Source organism: Dermacentor silvarum, chromosome 3 (genome assembly GCF_013339745.2).
Source record: "Dermacentor silvarum isolate Dsil-2018 chromosome 3, BIME_Dsil_1.4, whole genome shotgun sequence".
Taxonomy (NCBI): Eukaryota; Metazoa; Arthropoda; class Arachnida; order Ixodida; family Ixodidae; genus Dermacentor; species Dermacentor silvarum.
The window spans coordinates 11,916,468-11,931,843 of NC_051156.1; the positions used below are offsets into that span (position 1 = coordinate 11,916,468).

A 15,376-nucleotide genomic window follows, 5' to 3' on the forward strand; every position below is an offset into this window, starting at 1 on the left:
CGCCATACAAAACACATCACCCGCACCACCCAGACCCCCGAGGTAGACGGCCACCTGCTCCACCTATGGGACGCACGTCGTAGTCTACTCCGCCGCTGGAAGACTCAAAAACATAATCGAAAACTTAAGGTCAAAATTGCCTTGCTCACCACCCAAGCAGAGGAATACGCCGCCAGCCTAGCCCAACTCAACTGGGCGCAATTCACGGACACCCTTAAGGGCTCTTTGGGGATGGCGCGCACGTGGCGCATTTTGCGGGCTCTCATCGACCCCACCCGCAGCAAAACTGAAACGAACAAGGCCGTCCATCGCCTGATTCACACATTTGACGGTACTGATGACGACCTTCTCGACCAGCTCCGCAGAAAATGCTTTGGCGATCACAATCCACCCTCTGCCAACACTGTCTATCAAGGCTCCCCAAACGCCCTCCTGGACCGCCCCATAACGATCGAGGAAGTGTATGCGGCCGTCCGCGCAAGCACACGCAACACTGCTGCCGGTGCTGACCGCATTACATATTCACTTATCCGTAACCTCAATGACACTGCCCTGCAAGATCTCACGGCGTTCTTGAACACCCACTGGCAGAACGGCACCATGCCCCCGTAGTGGAAGCATGCCGAAGTGATCCTTATCCCGAAACCAGGCAAGAAGTTGCAAATCGAGAACCTGCGTCCAATCTTCCTTACTTCATGTCTGGGCAAGGTTTTCGAACGCGTGATCACCTTCCGCCTTCAGACCTACCTCGAAGATGGCAACCTGCTCCCACACACGATGTTCGGGTTCCGTGCGCATCTGTCCACTCAAGACGTCCTCCTCCAACTAAAAGAGGAAGTCATTGAACCCGTACCCCGCTATGGTGAAAACGTCATCATGGCGCTTGATATCAAGGGAGCATTTGACAACGTTAGCCACCCAGCCATTCTCGAAGGCCTTGCAGCCCTGAACTGCGGCCACCGTGTCTTCAACTACGTCAAAGCATTCCTGACCGATCGCACTGCCACTGTCGGGATGGGGACGATCCGATCAGACACCCTCGTAGTCCCTAATAAGGGTACGCCGCAGGGTTCGGTCATCTCCCCCCTCCTTTTCAACGTGGCCATGGTGGGCCTGGCACATCAACTCCAACACATCGAGGGCGTTCGCCATGCCATGTATGCGGACGATATTACGGTCTGGGCTACCCAGGGCTCCCTCGGCGAAAAAGAATACAACCTCCAGCAAGCCGCCACTTGTGTCGAGCAATATGCGCATGCCCGCGGGCTGGCCTGCTCCACCGAAAAATCCGAGCTGCTCCGAGTTCGCCACTCCACAACCCAGCCCCGCCAGACTGCCCAGGAAAATCCCATCCGGGTCCTCCTCGCTGGCAAAGTCGTCCCCGAACGCTCCATCATCAGAGTGCTAGGTGCGTGGCTGCAATCCAACCGTCGCGCCACACATACCCTCACACTCTTGCGCAACACAACGCTACAAGTGGCCCGCATGATTGCCCGTGTCACCACCCGCTGCCATGGAATGCGGGAAGAAGATACTCTCAAGCTCGTTCGAAGTCTGATAGTGAGTCGAATCGTCTACGGCCTCCCCTACCATCACCTAAATCAGCAAGAACGCGACCAAATTGACGCCATGATGCGTCGGGCCTATCGGGTGGCCTTAAAGCTCCCCCTGGTGCCCCAACAAGCAAACTCCTTGCCATGGGGGTACATAACACCTTCACGGAGCTATGTGAAGCACAAATGGCCACTCAGCTCCAACGTTTAACGCTCACACCCACAGGCCGCGCCCTCCTGCAGCTCCTCGGACACACTGGTACCCTTCGGGAGGCAGCCCGACTCCACCTGGTCCCAGATCATGTCCGCTCAACACTCACCGTTGCGCCTATCCCCCGCAACATGGACCCCCTACTGCACCAGGGTCGACGGGAAGCACGAGTTGAGGCCTTAACCCTCAGGTACCGTGAGAACAACCCCACTTGCTACACCGACGCAGCACTGTATCACACCACCCGCACTCGAGCAGTAGCGGTCGTCCGCGACCACCACCACAGGGAGCTAGCCAGTGCCTCCCTCCACTGCCAGAACATCACGGAGGCTGAAGAAGTTGCCATCGCACTTGCCATCGCTCAGGGCAACAAGCTAGGACGGTCGTTTCACGTTCTCACGGACTCCCAGGCCGCCTGCCGCAATTACCTGAAAGGACGCATTTCTCAACCTGCGCTCAATATCCTCCTAAGGGCACATGACGCTGGCGAACAGCTGCACATTCGAACACCTCCGATCAGGCATAAGATCATATGGACACCTGGCCACGCGGGGCTGGAGGGAAACCAGGCGGCGGACAGGGTCGCTCGAGGGTATACAAGCCGAGCACCCGATCACCCTGCCCCTGAGGCACCCGTTCCAGTACCGTGTGACTATTCGTCCATTCTAAATTATTATAAGGGTACCCGAAGAAAATACTCTCCCCCCCCCCCCCCCCCATCGCTCACTCACCAAAGAGGAGGCTACCAGCTGGAGACTTATCCAGGCAGGTACCTACCCCAACCTCCACCTCCTCAGCAAAATCCACCCCACGGCATACCCTTCACGCTGCCCGTGGTGTTCCGAGAAAGCCACTCTATTCCACATTACATGGGCGTGTCGTGGAATTACTGTCTTACCCCCCATCCAACACCCGAGCGCGGAGCGGTGGGAGTCGCTGTTGGCCAGTGAGGCCTTGGACGATCAGCTTAGCCTGATTGACAGGGCACGCAGGGCGGCGACGGCGAGCGGAGCCCTGGACTGAGGGCCCCCCCACCGCGAGACCAAGAGCCTCCGATCTTCGAAGACTCACCGCGATACTTACCATCGCTCAATAAATGTTTCTATCCATCCATCCATCCGCTTTCCTCCTCGCGCCTCTTCGCTCTCACCACTTTTTCAAGCCGAGCTTATATTGACTCAAAAGTTTTGGTGGCGTTGTAGTCAAGCAAAAAAGCACGTGTGGCGCATACCCGCATAGGGATATGCGGGTATGAGCCAGGGACAAGAAAGAAAGAAAGAAGGAGGACGGAAGGATGGAAGGAAGGAAAAAAGAGAGAAAGAGAGAGCAAGCGCGGGAAAAGCTGCGCCGGCGCCGGTTCACGTGACGCGCCCGACCAATCAGGGTCGTTTGGTGTGTCGCGGGGGGGGAAAGGGAAGAAAGGGGGGTTGGCGTGCGCTCCGCCGGGCTTACCTCACCTCATTTCAGTTTGGGCGCACGGACGGGGAGGCCGCGCGTGCTGCGTTCCGCCGAGGATCAGGCTGCGTTTGAGCAACGGCGCAGCGAACTCGCTCGGAAAAGGGCTCGTCGTTGACGTGCCGATTCTAGCGTGAGGGATTCCGAAACAAAGGCGAAACGTCAGCGAAGAGCCGCGGACCCCGAATTGCGGGAGCGTGATGTTGAGGCCAAACGTCAGCGAAGAGCCGCCGACGCCGAGTTGCGGGAGCGCGATGTTGAGGCCAAACGTCAGCGTCGTCTAGCCCTCCAGGAACCCGACGTGGTGGTGCAGGCCTCGGCAGCACTAGCGCCAACTTCTCCAGTGCGACGGCCAGGTTTCAAAGCGAGTTTCTCAGCCGGAACTTCGGAGCCAGCTGCAGTGCCTGTGACCGGTTGTGGTTCGAAGTTAACGCTGCGGCATCCGACGCGCTGTGTCGCGTCGTGACGATAAATACGGAACGCTCCGCGAAGAAACGTCGCGCTGTGTTCGCTCACTCTGTTCCACAGACTCTGAGCGTCTGACGGGAAACGAAATTAGTAAGTCAAATGTTTTCTAAATGATAATGTGGGGCAATGTTGTCTTGTCTGATAACTGTTGGAAATGAATACATGGTGTCGCACGGAATTGCGAATGATACTGTGAAAAGGTTTCGCATCTGCTGCTATACATTACGACTGTGTGCACGCCATAGTACTTTTCATCCATTGAAACCAGTTTTGTTTGGTTAATTATATTGGTTGCGTTATTCTAGACGAATAAAAGTGAAGTTGCTTTTGAAATCTTCTTGACGCCCTCATTTATTTCCATCCTATTCGCTCACCTTCCTAAGGAACCTACTGGAGCAATTACTATCAATGACAGCATAATTATGATCACATTAAGACATACGCCACTCTTATAGTCTAATGACACGCTGGCGCTTCAGTCGCTCAGCTTCAAAAGAAAAATAGCTGCTGGCGTAGCGGTCGAAATGCCGGATGCCGAAGAAATTCAAACATTCGCGCCTAGCAGCATAAAATCTTGACGTCACTGCCGTTTTCGGTTGTGACGTCACTTTTAATTTTTTGCTTGCTGTTAGTTGTCCCCCGGATACGTAGATGGCGACGGTTGCAACGAGCCGCCATTTTCTTGACATGTGGGTTTCTATGGAAGCTACGCTACCAGTTTGCATATATACCTTGCTCGGTCTACGCAAGCAGCGATCCGCTGGAAACTAGCGTATAACAGCATCGCTGTAGAAAGCACGTAAAAAGATCGTAGAAATGCACGTGTGCTTCGAGGAAGGATCTACAAATCGATACATTGTCCACTATGCCTTGGTACTAACTACCGAAGTTTCGAAATGTTGCTCGTTTTCGCTTGTGCTTTATCGCGCGGGCGTGCGAAAGTGTTGTGATTGGGTTTCGCCACTTTAGAAAAAAGGAAGAGACATTGGCGGGCCAATCTACAAGCAGTTTGTATATTTATCTTTGTCTGGCATTGTGGTGCTAAGCACGAGATGGCGGGATCAAATCCCAGTCGCAATGGCCGCATTTCTATAGGGTCGAAATGCAAGAAAGCGCTGTGCCGTGCATTGGGTACACGTTAAAGAATCCCAGGTGGTCAAAATTAATTTGGAGTCCGCCGCTACGGTGTGCCTCATAGTCAGATCCGGGTTTTGGCGCGTAAAACCCCAGAATAATAATAAAACAAAATGACTCGCCATCCCGCGGCCTTCTGAAAGTGGATGTCCAGCGAAGCTGTTGCAAAACCCAAACAGGTTAAAAAAATTCTGTAGTGGCAATGGTGCTTTGAAAGTGAAGCCAGGCCGCCGCTATCTTACTCGGGGTACAAAGAGACATCAGGGAATAGTGGAATATAGGAAACGCCTGCTTTTTGCCTCCTTCATGTTTCAGATGGCTCATTTCGCTGTAAACATCCTATTAAATGTACACCTTTGTTTCACTGGTTTTAGGAGCAAAGCTGAATGCCGTGGTGCATTTTTTAGAGTTCTTGATATCAACACTCAACCAAATATAATATTTTAGCTACAAAAGATGACCTTTTATTTTACAATTACCCTATCGTTTACATTCGCACAACATAAGCACTTAAGGTGTGCGCGGACTGCAGCCTGCGCGGCACTCTTTCAGAGGTGAAGTCGGAGCAAGCGCTGGCTTCACCCCTGCTGGTAAACATTAGCGGGCGCCGGCCACTCCAGAAGTTTTTTTTTTTTTTTCAACCTCCTTGGCAAAACCACCACTACAACTGCTGAGGGAGGTTATGCAATGCTTTACTGATGGCTCGGATGCTTGTTTTATTTATTGAAACGTGTGCTGTTCGGTGTGTTGTATGGGTGATTTCGATGAATCTATGCGCTGTTCGGGGCTATGAGCCATTGCTGATGATGATAGGTGCTTGTTTTAAGCTTGTTTTTTATTGAAACGTACGCTGTTCTGTACGTTGTATGTGTGGTTGCAATGAATGTATGCCCTGTTAGCTCCACGTTGCTGAGTGCTTGTAGCCTCTGCATTACGAGGGGATGAGCCATCGCATTTTTGCTTGCTTAGAGGGGTAGGGGCCATTGATGATGGTGTTAATTTTTCACGGACAGGACACGAAAAATGCCGAACACCGACAGGATAACAGCTTCGTTGTAATATGTTTCTTCTCATGGCTATGCAGAGCTCGTCTACCAGGACGTGTTCAGCGTCTGGGAAACCATCTGGGCTGCCCAGCACGTTGCCTCCAGCAACTTTGTGCTCTTCATTGCTCTGGCCATGGTGGAGTACTACCGTGATATTATACTAGAAAACAACATGGACTTCACCGACATTATCAAGTTTTTCAATGGTATGCCCGCTGTTGACTTTCTGTATTTCGTTATGTAAGGAAGTATTTTTGTACAATTAAGCGTTGAGGTGTGCATGTGGGTATGTAGCACTGTGCTGGTCTAAGGTACGCTGACAAGTCTTGCGCACATGTAGCGAGAAACTGATTAAAAATTATTACTTCATTTAACAATGAATTCATTTTAGGGCTCAATAACAGCCTCGGAGGAGTACCTTAACGATTAAAAAAATGGCCGACGACTAGGGTACTCCCTAATGGGAATTTTGAGCGCAGCTGTTTAGGTGTTTTGAACTCGCGATATATTGTGGCAATGAATTTGATTCTGAACTACAGGGTGCTCTCGGCGGCAGCGCTGAGCCTCTGCTCGGGCAGCTTGTTTAGCAGCAGCGGCAGACGTTCCTCGAGCGGAGCGCATTCTCTAGCGGCGGCGGCGCAGACGAAGTAACGCATGCGCAGTAGGTTCGAAGCCCACGCCAGCGCCCACCCTTTCGCCATACTCTCCTCCTCCGCTTTTCTCCTCCCGCTGCGCTCCGCGTTCGCTTTTTCATCCTTCGCTGTGCTCGTTCGCTCGGTTACGCCGAGGGACGCCGACGCTCAACGCTGGAAATGGGCCTAAGAGATATGCTCTAAAAAGTAAATGATTACATTTCCCCTTACTTTTACCATTCTTATTAGAATTGCTCAAGGGAAGTGTTGCAACAAAAGAAAGCAAGCATATTATGGTAGAAGCTTGGGTGAGTTGGTCGTGGTTCATAATGGTGGTGACTGCTACGTAAGCACCCCGTCCATTGCTCTCTCAAGGCTTGAGCGTGATTACTTGGCAGGACGTTGGGCCATCGTGGGCACGTGTTAAAAAAGCGATCTCACTTATCAACGATGCACTGGCTCTGGGTATCCTCCTTTTTTCTGTGGTTTTTCTGTTTGCTGCGCATATAAATGATGCTCATCTGCAAATAAAGATCAGTTGGAAGTTAGCGATCTTTAGTCTCCTCTGTCCTTTTCCTACATTTCGCGCGCTACGCAACACCGCCGTTATGAAAGAAAGCTTGTTTCTTGGCAGTAACCATAGCGGATTCTGTAGAGTGCTGACGGAATGAAACGCGTCAAAATGGCGCAACTATTGTGCATGCTTTATTTAGACCGTGTGCAGTTAATGTGACATCGGCGTAATATTGTCTCGTATACTTAGATCAGAATCCGCTTCATCTTTAGTGAACAGATTCGTAGCGACATGACATAGTATTCCCAAGTAATTCTACATATGCAGTGTTCTACTTAGAGCTCACCTTTTCATTTACATTTAATGAGCATTCACAGAAAGTTACTCAAGCAAAAATGGAGAATAGTTGCAATTTTTATGTCTTGATATGTCTTGTTTCTTGTACAAAGGTCACGAAGAAATTTTTGCAATATGAAGCAGCAAATTGTCGCATATCGCAAATCGTTGACACATGTGGAGACACGTTTCAACTTGCCCTATAGCTGGAAGCACAAGCCTAGTTTCCTAGTTTCTTATGAGTACAATCTCAAGTGCTCGAAGTGTTGCGGTCAGTAGTGTTGCGCTAGAACTTTGTACATGGTTGATGAGTGTTTGGGCTAGATTACTCCTGCGCTGGGTGATGATTGCCCTCACCGCTAAAAAAAAGTGCAAGACAGTCAACAGTAAGTGCACCCAGCATCGTCCGTTTCATAGGAGAACATTGCTGCTGTGCAGAAGATGCTCACGGTGGACAGGCGTGTGATCTTTAGCCAATTAGAAGAAAAATTTAATATTCCTTAACCGGCTATTTATTAGTCTCTGCACGAACACCTTCGAGTGAGAAAAGTGCGTTCCCATTGCCTGACTCATGCCTTGATCATTGAGCAGATGAGACGCCGTGTTTCATGGTACCGTTAGAGGCTCAAGAAGTTCCGAAATAGCACTCGCGCTGTCAGATGCATAATTACGGTTGTTGAAACCTGGTACGCCCTACTAACACCCGGAGGAAAGTGCGCGTTTTTTAAAGACAAAGCCACACCTCTGTCTTTGCGAAAGCTAAGATTTGTGAAAAAGAAAATTTGGGCTCTTCAGCGTGTACACACGGAAACAGTCCCAAGAACGGGGAACCAGGAAGTGTCGGTCTAGAGTTGTTGATCAGCTCGGAAACATCCGAGCACGCTCAAGGCTAGAGACCTGGTTTCTGCTCCATGACATTGCACCGACAGACCGCTAGAAAGCCTGAATGGATTATCTGGATTTATCTGTCGATTACTGGGTTGAAGCTGGTCTAGAATCTTCCCTAGAGATCGGACATTGTGACTGCATTGCTCCTTTACGTGAAGAACAGGCTGAAAGGAAAGCAGTTTTCCGGTGAAGAGAACCTTAATTCCAAGTGCTTGGGATGATGAGTGTACCCAGCTCCAAGGGGATACTTGGAAGGAATGGTTCGACTACTGTATCCAGAAGTGCATTGATTGTGTTGGGAAGTATCTCAAAAGAGTGTAAAAAGTGACGCTGTGTTACAAATTTTTCTGGTGACGTGTCTAAAGTAGCGCGAAAATTCGGGAAAAGGAAAAAAAAGCGAATTTTCGAATTTTCGTGCAACTTTCTACATGTCTGTTCACCAACTAGCCCAGCAAAGAATTCTTCTAGGTTCTCCTAATTAGCTTTGTTCATGTTCACTATGCGTAATAAATAAATATTTAAATAATTAGTAGGAACGTCCTAACAGGAGTCTAGAAGCGCAGTTAAGCCTTCGTATTTGATTTTGTGTGCATGGCATACTAAGTCAACAATGACTTCCTTTTTTGGCATTATGTGAGGGTTCTGTTGATAAATAACCTCGTGAAATATGTAATCCAATAATACAGGTATCAGGGCCCCAACGAGAGCACAGGCGCCAGTCAATTTAGTAGATATTCAGTACAAATATGTCTCCTATTTATGACTTCATATTTGCGCAGGAAGTTGAAACAGATACAAAATGCTACGTGTACCGGGCGTACGAGGTATTCGGGAGCATATAAGGGTGTGTGAATAGTAATTTTTGAGACTGAATCGAATACGAATCGAATAGTGTCAAACGACAATCCAATCAAATATTTTTCGAATAATCAACATGTATGTTTTACCATTGCTCTAAAACAATGTTAACATCCCAATATTCATATTCATATTCAAACATATTCATGTTTGTGTCATTACAACGCCAATTATGATGTACATCTTATCAAAGACTACAACGTAGCATTATTAACGAATATTTCTTGAAGCATGCGTGGTCGTGAATTAACCGAAATGCGGGGTGCTAGCAAAAGATGTGTTGTTGGTGCTCGTGCTCACTCCGCTCGGTCATTGACCAAACCGCTTTCGTGATTCTTTATCCGTGGCATAAATGTGCATCTTGGCCGACCACCAAGCGCCTTTTAGAGCGCAGTCCTTAGGCGCTCATTTCTGCGGCGGGCGTCAGCGTCGTCCCTCGGTGTCCCTTGTAACCGAGCGAACGAGCACTGCGAAGGATGAAAACGAACGCGGAGCGCGGATGAAAGACGGCGTTAGCGAAGAGGGAAGCGGAGGAGGGAGGTGCAGCGGAACCTCGAGGCGGAAAGCGGAGGAGGGTATGGCGAGAGCGTCAGAAGAAAAGCGTAGTGTCGGACAAGATGGCTACGAGATGACGCCAGAGTAGCGCGCGTCTTCTTTTCACCGATGAAGCCACCGATACCGTATATGGAACAAGGCGCTGCATGAGCGGCGGTCTGTATGCAGTGGCTGCTGTGAATCGCGCCCACACGTCACCCACGTGATGCCTCTCGCGATCTCCCGATCAGCGAGGCAGTCGCGCCACACTTCGCTCCGTTTGCAACGTGCTGCACGAGACAGGTTGTCCGTGGTGCCAGCCAATATATCGCGAACACGTATACAAAAAACATTTACAGCTGCGCTGAAGATTCATATTAGGTAGTATCGTAATCGTCCGTGAAATTTTTTTAGGTGGGTCGCAGGCACTCAGCAAGGTAGATTAAGTACTGAATGCAGCGACGCACCAGTAATAAGGCAGGATTAAAGCACAAGGAGTCAAGAAAAGACGCGCTAAGAGCCTAAGTATAGAGACCATAAATTTGTTACATTAACCTGTGGAGGGGTCGCAAGCAGTACAAATGGCTGGAAATTAAAACCCCGCTGAATGACGAAGCTCTCAGCGTGTACGCCTTGAGCGAAATGCATCTACGATATTTGGAGCAGCCACCTATTAATGGCAATTTCGTATGGGAAGGGAACAAAAGAATGACTGGGTCAAGGTAAGGAGGAGGTGTAGGCATGCTCATTATGCGAGGTATGAAGTGACAAATACTAAAAGAGCCCAAGAGCTTTTGTGGATTAATTGCGCACGGAAAGGAAAAAAAGACGTGGCCAGGAGTAAATGGAGAGGAAGTGATAGCAGAGATAAAAATATACATTTGATTGAGTGCATTAGAAATGATATCAAGGAGTTAAGAAATATATTAGTAGGAGGTATGAATGGCGCCCATGGAAGGAGCGCATGTAGATGTATATACTGATTACAACAGTACTGATTACAATACTGATTATCCTGGGGCCGTATTCTGAAACGATCCAACTCGGCGATACTATCGCCTCTACGATAGCCACGTTCAGCAAATCAACCCGCCCGTAACGTCAGCATGCACTACCAACACGCGCTGTCCAACGCTTCACAACGCATGAGAGAGCGCACCGTGCGAGTGCAGAGCGGCTCGGGTGTGTTGTTTTCGTGTCAGTCAGTCAGTCATTGTTTATTTCACCAAAACAAAAACATCGGTGAAAAAGGGGAGACGGCGAAAAAGCTGCGGATACTGCAGCTTGACTAAACACCGTCCACCCAGCAATGACAGGGTTAATGACAGGGTTAATATACAAGGTTAATATACAAGCAAAAAGCGAATAATTATACAAGGAAAAAGTGAATAATTAAATTGACAGGATAAACACAAAAGCGAAAATAAATAATCATTATACACTTCACTAGTACGAAAAATATTAATAGTACCTATAGCATCATATTCGCACATAATAAAGCAAGAGAACACAAAATGGCATCGTAGTTCTATGCTTAGTGAAAAACATAATGATATAAAGCAATACAATATAAGGAATGCGCTGTTACAAAAACAAACTAATTACATTGGTGGGGTTTAGTGTTTTGATTTCGATGTCTTGCTGCTCCTATGCGTTAAGTGTGCTTGGTAATGTGTGGCTAAGCCTTTGCGTTCCGTAAATAGTGCGTGAGAATGGAATTTTCTAGGGGGGTTTATACCGATAGAAATAAATACTCTGAGTATGTTCAAGATTTGCAAGTGTGAGAAATGTGTCAAGCTTCCTGCGATTTGCACTAATGTAGGATTGTAGCAGCCTGCATTTGTATATATCGTTCGCAATAGCAATTTTATGCTTAACAAAAAGATTTCTGGTTTATTCAAGGTATAGTATGTTCTCTATTGCCCTAATAGCTCTTTTCTGAAGTATTTTAGCTCATTCAAATTCGTTAATGTAGTGTTTCCCCATATTAAAGCACAGTAGTTCAAGTGGGCATGGATGAGAGCTTGATAAATAAGTCGCTTTATGGAAAGAGGCAAAAGACGTCGACAACGATTTAAAGCACCAACCACGCGTCTCAGCTTTAAAATAATCTGGTCTATTTGCTCATTCCAGGATACATGTTCATTAAAAATTACTCCAAGCGTCTTAATTGATTTGGTTACTGCAATTTTGTATGGGCCTAGGGTAATATGGTTAGGTAACTGTAGTGCCAAGGGCTCGAAAAAGGACACATTTTGTTTTTGTTTCATTTAGCGTTAAATTGTTTTTAGTACACCAATCGCGAAGCTTATAACAGGTGTTTGTTGCTAGCGCCTCGAGAGTACCTAACTTTTTTTCAGTAAAAAATAGTGTGCAATCATCAGCATAAATTATACATTTACAATCTTCATCAATGTTGATTATGTCATTGATGTAAAATAAAATTAATACAAACCCTAGAATGCTGCCTTGTGGCACCCCGGTTCTAATTGGTTGTGTGCGTGATTTAAACACATTTATTTCAACGTGCTGAGACCGCGCACTTAAATACGACTGAATAAGTTTCAGTGACATTCCTCTAAATCCACAGCATTTTAATTTGTTTTATAACAATTTATGACTTACGCAATCAAAGGCCTTACTGAAGTCCAAATATAATGCAAGTGTCAAAAGCCTCTTTTCGATATTGTATATTACGATTTATTTCCGTGCTAATAGAGCACTCTCAGTTGAACGCTTCTTTTTGAAACCGTATTGACACTCGGTAACAAGAATGTACTTTCTCAAAAAGATATAAATTCTATCATTTATTATTTCTTCAAGACATTTCGAGAAAATAGGGAGTATAGATATTGGCCGTAATTGCTTAAATTGTTTTTATCTCCTGTTTTGTATATTGCGGTAACTATTGCTAGTTGCATGAGCATTGGAAAAATACCTGTTGATAACACCAAGTTGTATATATGTGTTAGTACTTCTGCTATGACGTCTAATACATAATTTATTGGCCGCATTTCTATGCCATCAGGATCACAGCTGCGACTATTTTTTTTATTCTACTGAATAGTGTAATTACTTCAGAACTGGAAGTTGGTTTAAAAAAATCGTGTTTGGTATCTGATTTATGCCGGTCGTTTTTTGTGCGCTGTGGCTGGTATTTCCTTTTTTTTTCACGAAGACATCATTAAAATGTTCTGCAAGCTCAATTACGTTTAGCGTTTTTCCGTCTATTTCCAGATTATCCATTTTAGTGGGAGTGGCTCCTTTATTCAGTACTTCATTTAGTTTTTTCCACATGTTATTACGTCACTTTGGACGTTGTGGATCAAACATGTGGTAGTAGTAGCCCCTTTTCGCCCTTTCTTTTTCTTTATTCAACTTATTTCTAACAGTCTTGTATCCAGCCCATAAGTCCGCATTACGTGTTTCAACGAACTTCTGGTAAAGTTTATTTTTATGGTTTATCTGTCGCTTGAGGTAATTTGTTATCCATGGTTTCTTCGATTTGTTTCGTCTGTGATATGTCTAAAGAGGAAACGATTCAAAGTAACGTTCTTTGAATGTTGTTATAAAGTTATTATACGAGTTGTTTGCATCTCCATCAGCCAAAATATTATTCCAAACCTGTGTATCGGCCGCATGATGACACAGAGGTGTTCGTTTATTCAATATATGTCAACAGCACCAAACGACACCGTGACGTCTAATTAACGTAGACCGGAAGTACTAGATGGCGCCATTTATTTTCCGGTTTTGCTATAACTGCCAATCGGCGTGCGTCGTTGTCGGAGGCGTGGCCGTAGCGATAGTATCGCCGAAGTGGATCGTTCCAGAATACGGCCCCTGTAGTAGTTAACAGAGAAAGTAAATGTAACGTAGCAATACGGAAATACACCGTAGTGTATCTACTACGCCTAGTCTTAGAAACGGTTTACGAGCGACCACACCAAATTACGAGGGATGAATGAAGAACAGACAGCCTGGTTAGCGATCATAAACGTACGACCTTAACTTTTGGGAGAGACACCAACATGAGACAGTGAGAAGTTGTAGTCTTCAATTATTCACCTACTGATTAGTTCGCTATGGCTTAATCTTTGAATACTTCAATAAGTTCTCTTAATCTCTTGGTTGGTCTGCACTGGGCTGATGCTAATTAGAAATATACGTTCACACACCCTTTATTTCAACTCATTCATCATTGCGAATATTATAAAGGCGATTGTTAAGTTTATATAGGAAACAGCAAGTTGTAAATGAAGGCTTTTATTTTCGATCGTCAAGTACACTTCTAGATTATTACCTTACTTATGCTATAGACAACTTTAACTGTGGAAGAGTGCACAGGAGGCACATTTCGCAACAATGCCTAAATGGACGGGCGTCCGCCTTGCATGCAAAGGGTACTGGCATCGAATGACAGTATCGCCGGGAACCCACCGGTTTTCCACATACGTATAGAGATATCCCACGACCTTGTACTCAGTGTATTCATAAGGGGTTCCCATTTCGGAAGGGGGTCCCATGGAGATTTGCAAGGTCTTCGGGTGCCCCTCGTGCTACCACACCAATGGCGAAATAGCCGAGCATCCGCTGCTACTATGGGAGGCAGACTGATGCTGCCGCAGGGTACCAACCGGTAAAATAGGTAAAACGGTGCCGCGGTCTGCTGCGCGGCAAGTATAAGGGAACCAATGCTTGGGAAGGACATCCACTGGATGGAAAATTGTCCATAAAGATCCCTTCTACCACCACACCAATGCAGAAATAGCCGAGCATCCGCCGCTACTATGGGAGGCAGATTAAGCTGCCGTAGGGTACCAACAGCTAAAATAGGTAAAACGGCGCTCCCGGTCTGCTGCACGGCTAGTACAAGGGAACGAACGCTTAGGACGGACACCCAATGGCCAGTATGAGGGAACCAACGCTTGTGAAGGACGCCCACTTGATCATAAATTGCTAGAATGCGAGAGACCGGCAGATGTCCTTCTAACGCAGCGGTAGAGCACCCGCCTTTTATGCGGGAGATACTGGGTTTGAATCGCGTGCCTCCGCAAACGCAGCGGTATTTCTAATGGGTGGAAGCTCGCAATTGGAAAGGGGGCCTTATAGAGATTTATAGGCGTGGTTTCACGCTGGGCGCCCCTTATCCATCCGCAGAAGGCGTTCGGGTAGGTCATCCACCGCAGATGTGGGAGGCCGATGAGAGCTGCCGTCGGGTACCTACCGGCAAAATAGGTACAAGCGCGCTCCCGACCAGGCGTTCGGCCATTATGATATCTCATCGCTTGGAAAAGGGTGTTCCCCAACCTGAGAGCGTCCCCACCTTATAGGTGGATTGAAACGCGAGATGGCAGATTGCCGCCATGGAAGCGGCCCAGGCTACCATTTTCAGGGTTTTGTTATACAGGATTTGACGGGATTTTCATGGAGTGGGTAGCTTTCCCGGAACCATACACCCCTAGAAAAAGCCAAGAGCCAGATAGCAACCACGAGGCCACTCCTGGTTGAGTGCCCCTGTGGTTGGTTGCCCTTGTTCCGACACTGAGGCGATCGAGCGTAGCATTGACAGTGCGCTCACTTCGCATCGTCGTTTTTGCAACGAACGCGCTCCGCGTCTTGAAGACCCTCTAAACCTCCAGCGTGAGCGGCGCATGCGACGTCAGCGGGGCAGTTCAAGAACGGCAGTGCCGACGGCGTGAATGCGTAATGCGCCTCGAGCGCGTAGAGCATTAACCCAGACCCGT

General features: G+C 47.5%; 1 protein-coding gene across 1 annotated transcript in view; it reads left to right on the forward strand.

The window, feature by feature from the left end:
* Positions 1-15,376, forward strand: part of LOC119445320 (small G protein signaling modulator 2-like) — a 161,522-nt gene that overhangs the window by 136,126 nt on the left and 10,020 nt on the right. The window contains exon 21 of the mRNA XM_037709634.2: positions 5,906-6,073. Within this exon, the coding sequence (XP_037565562.2) occupies positions 5,906-6,073 (168 nt within the window). The remainder of the gene's footprint in view (positions 1-5,905; positions 6,074-15,376) is intronic.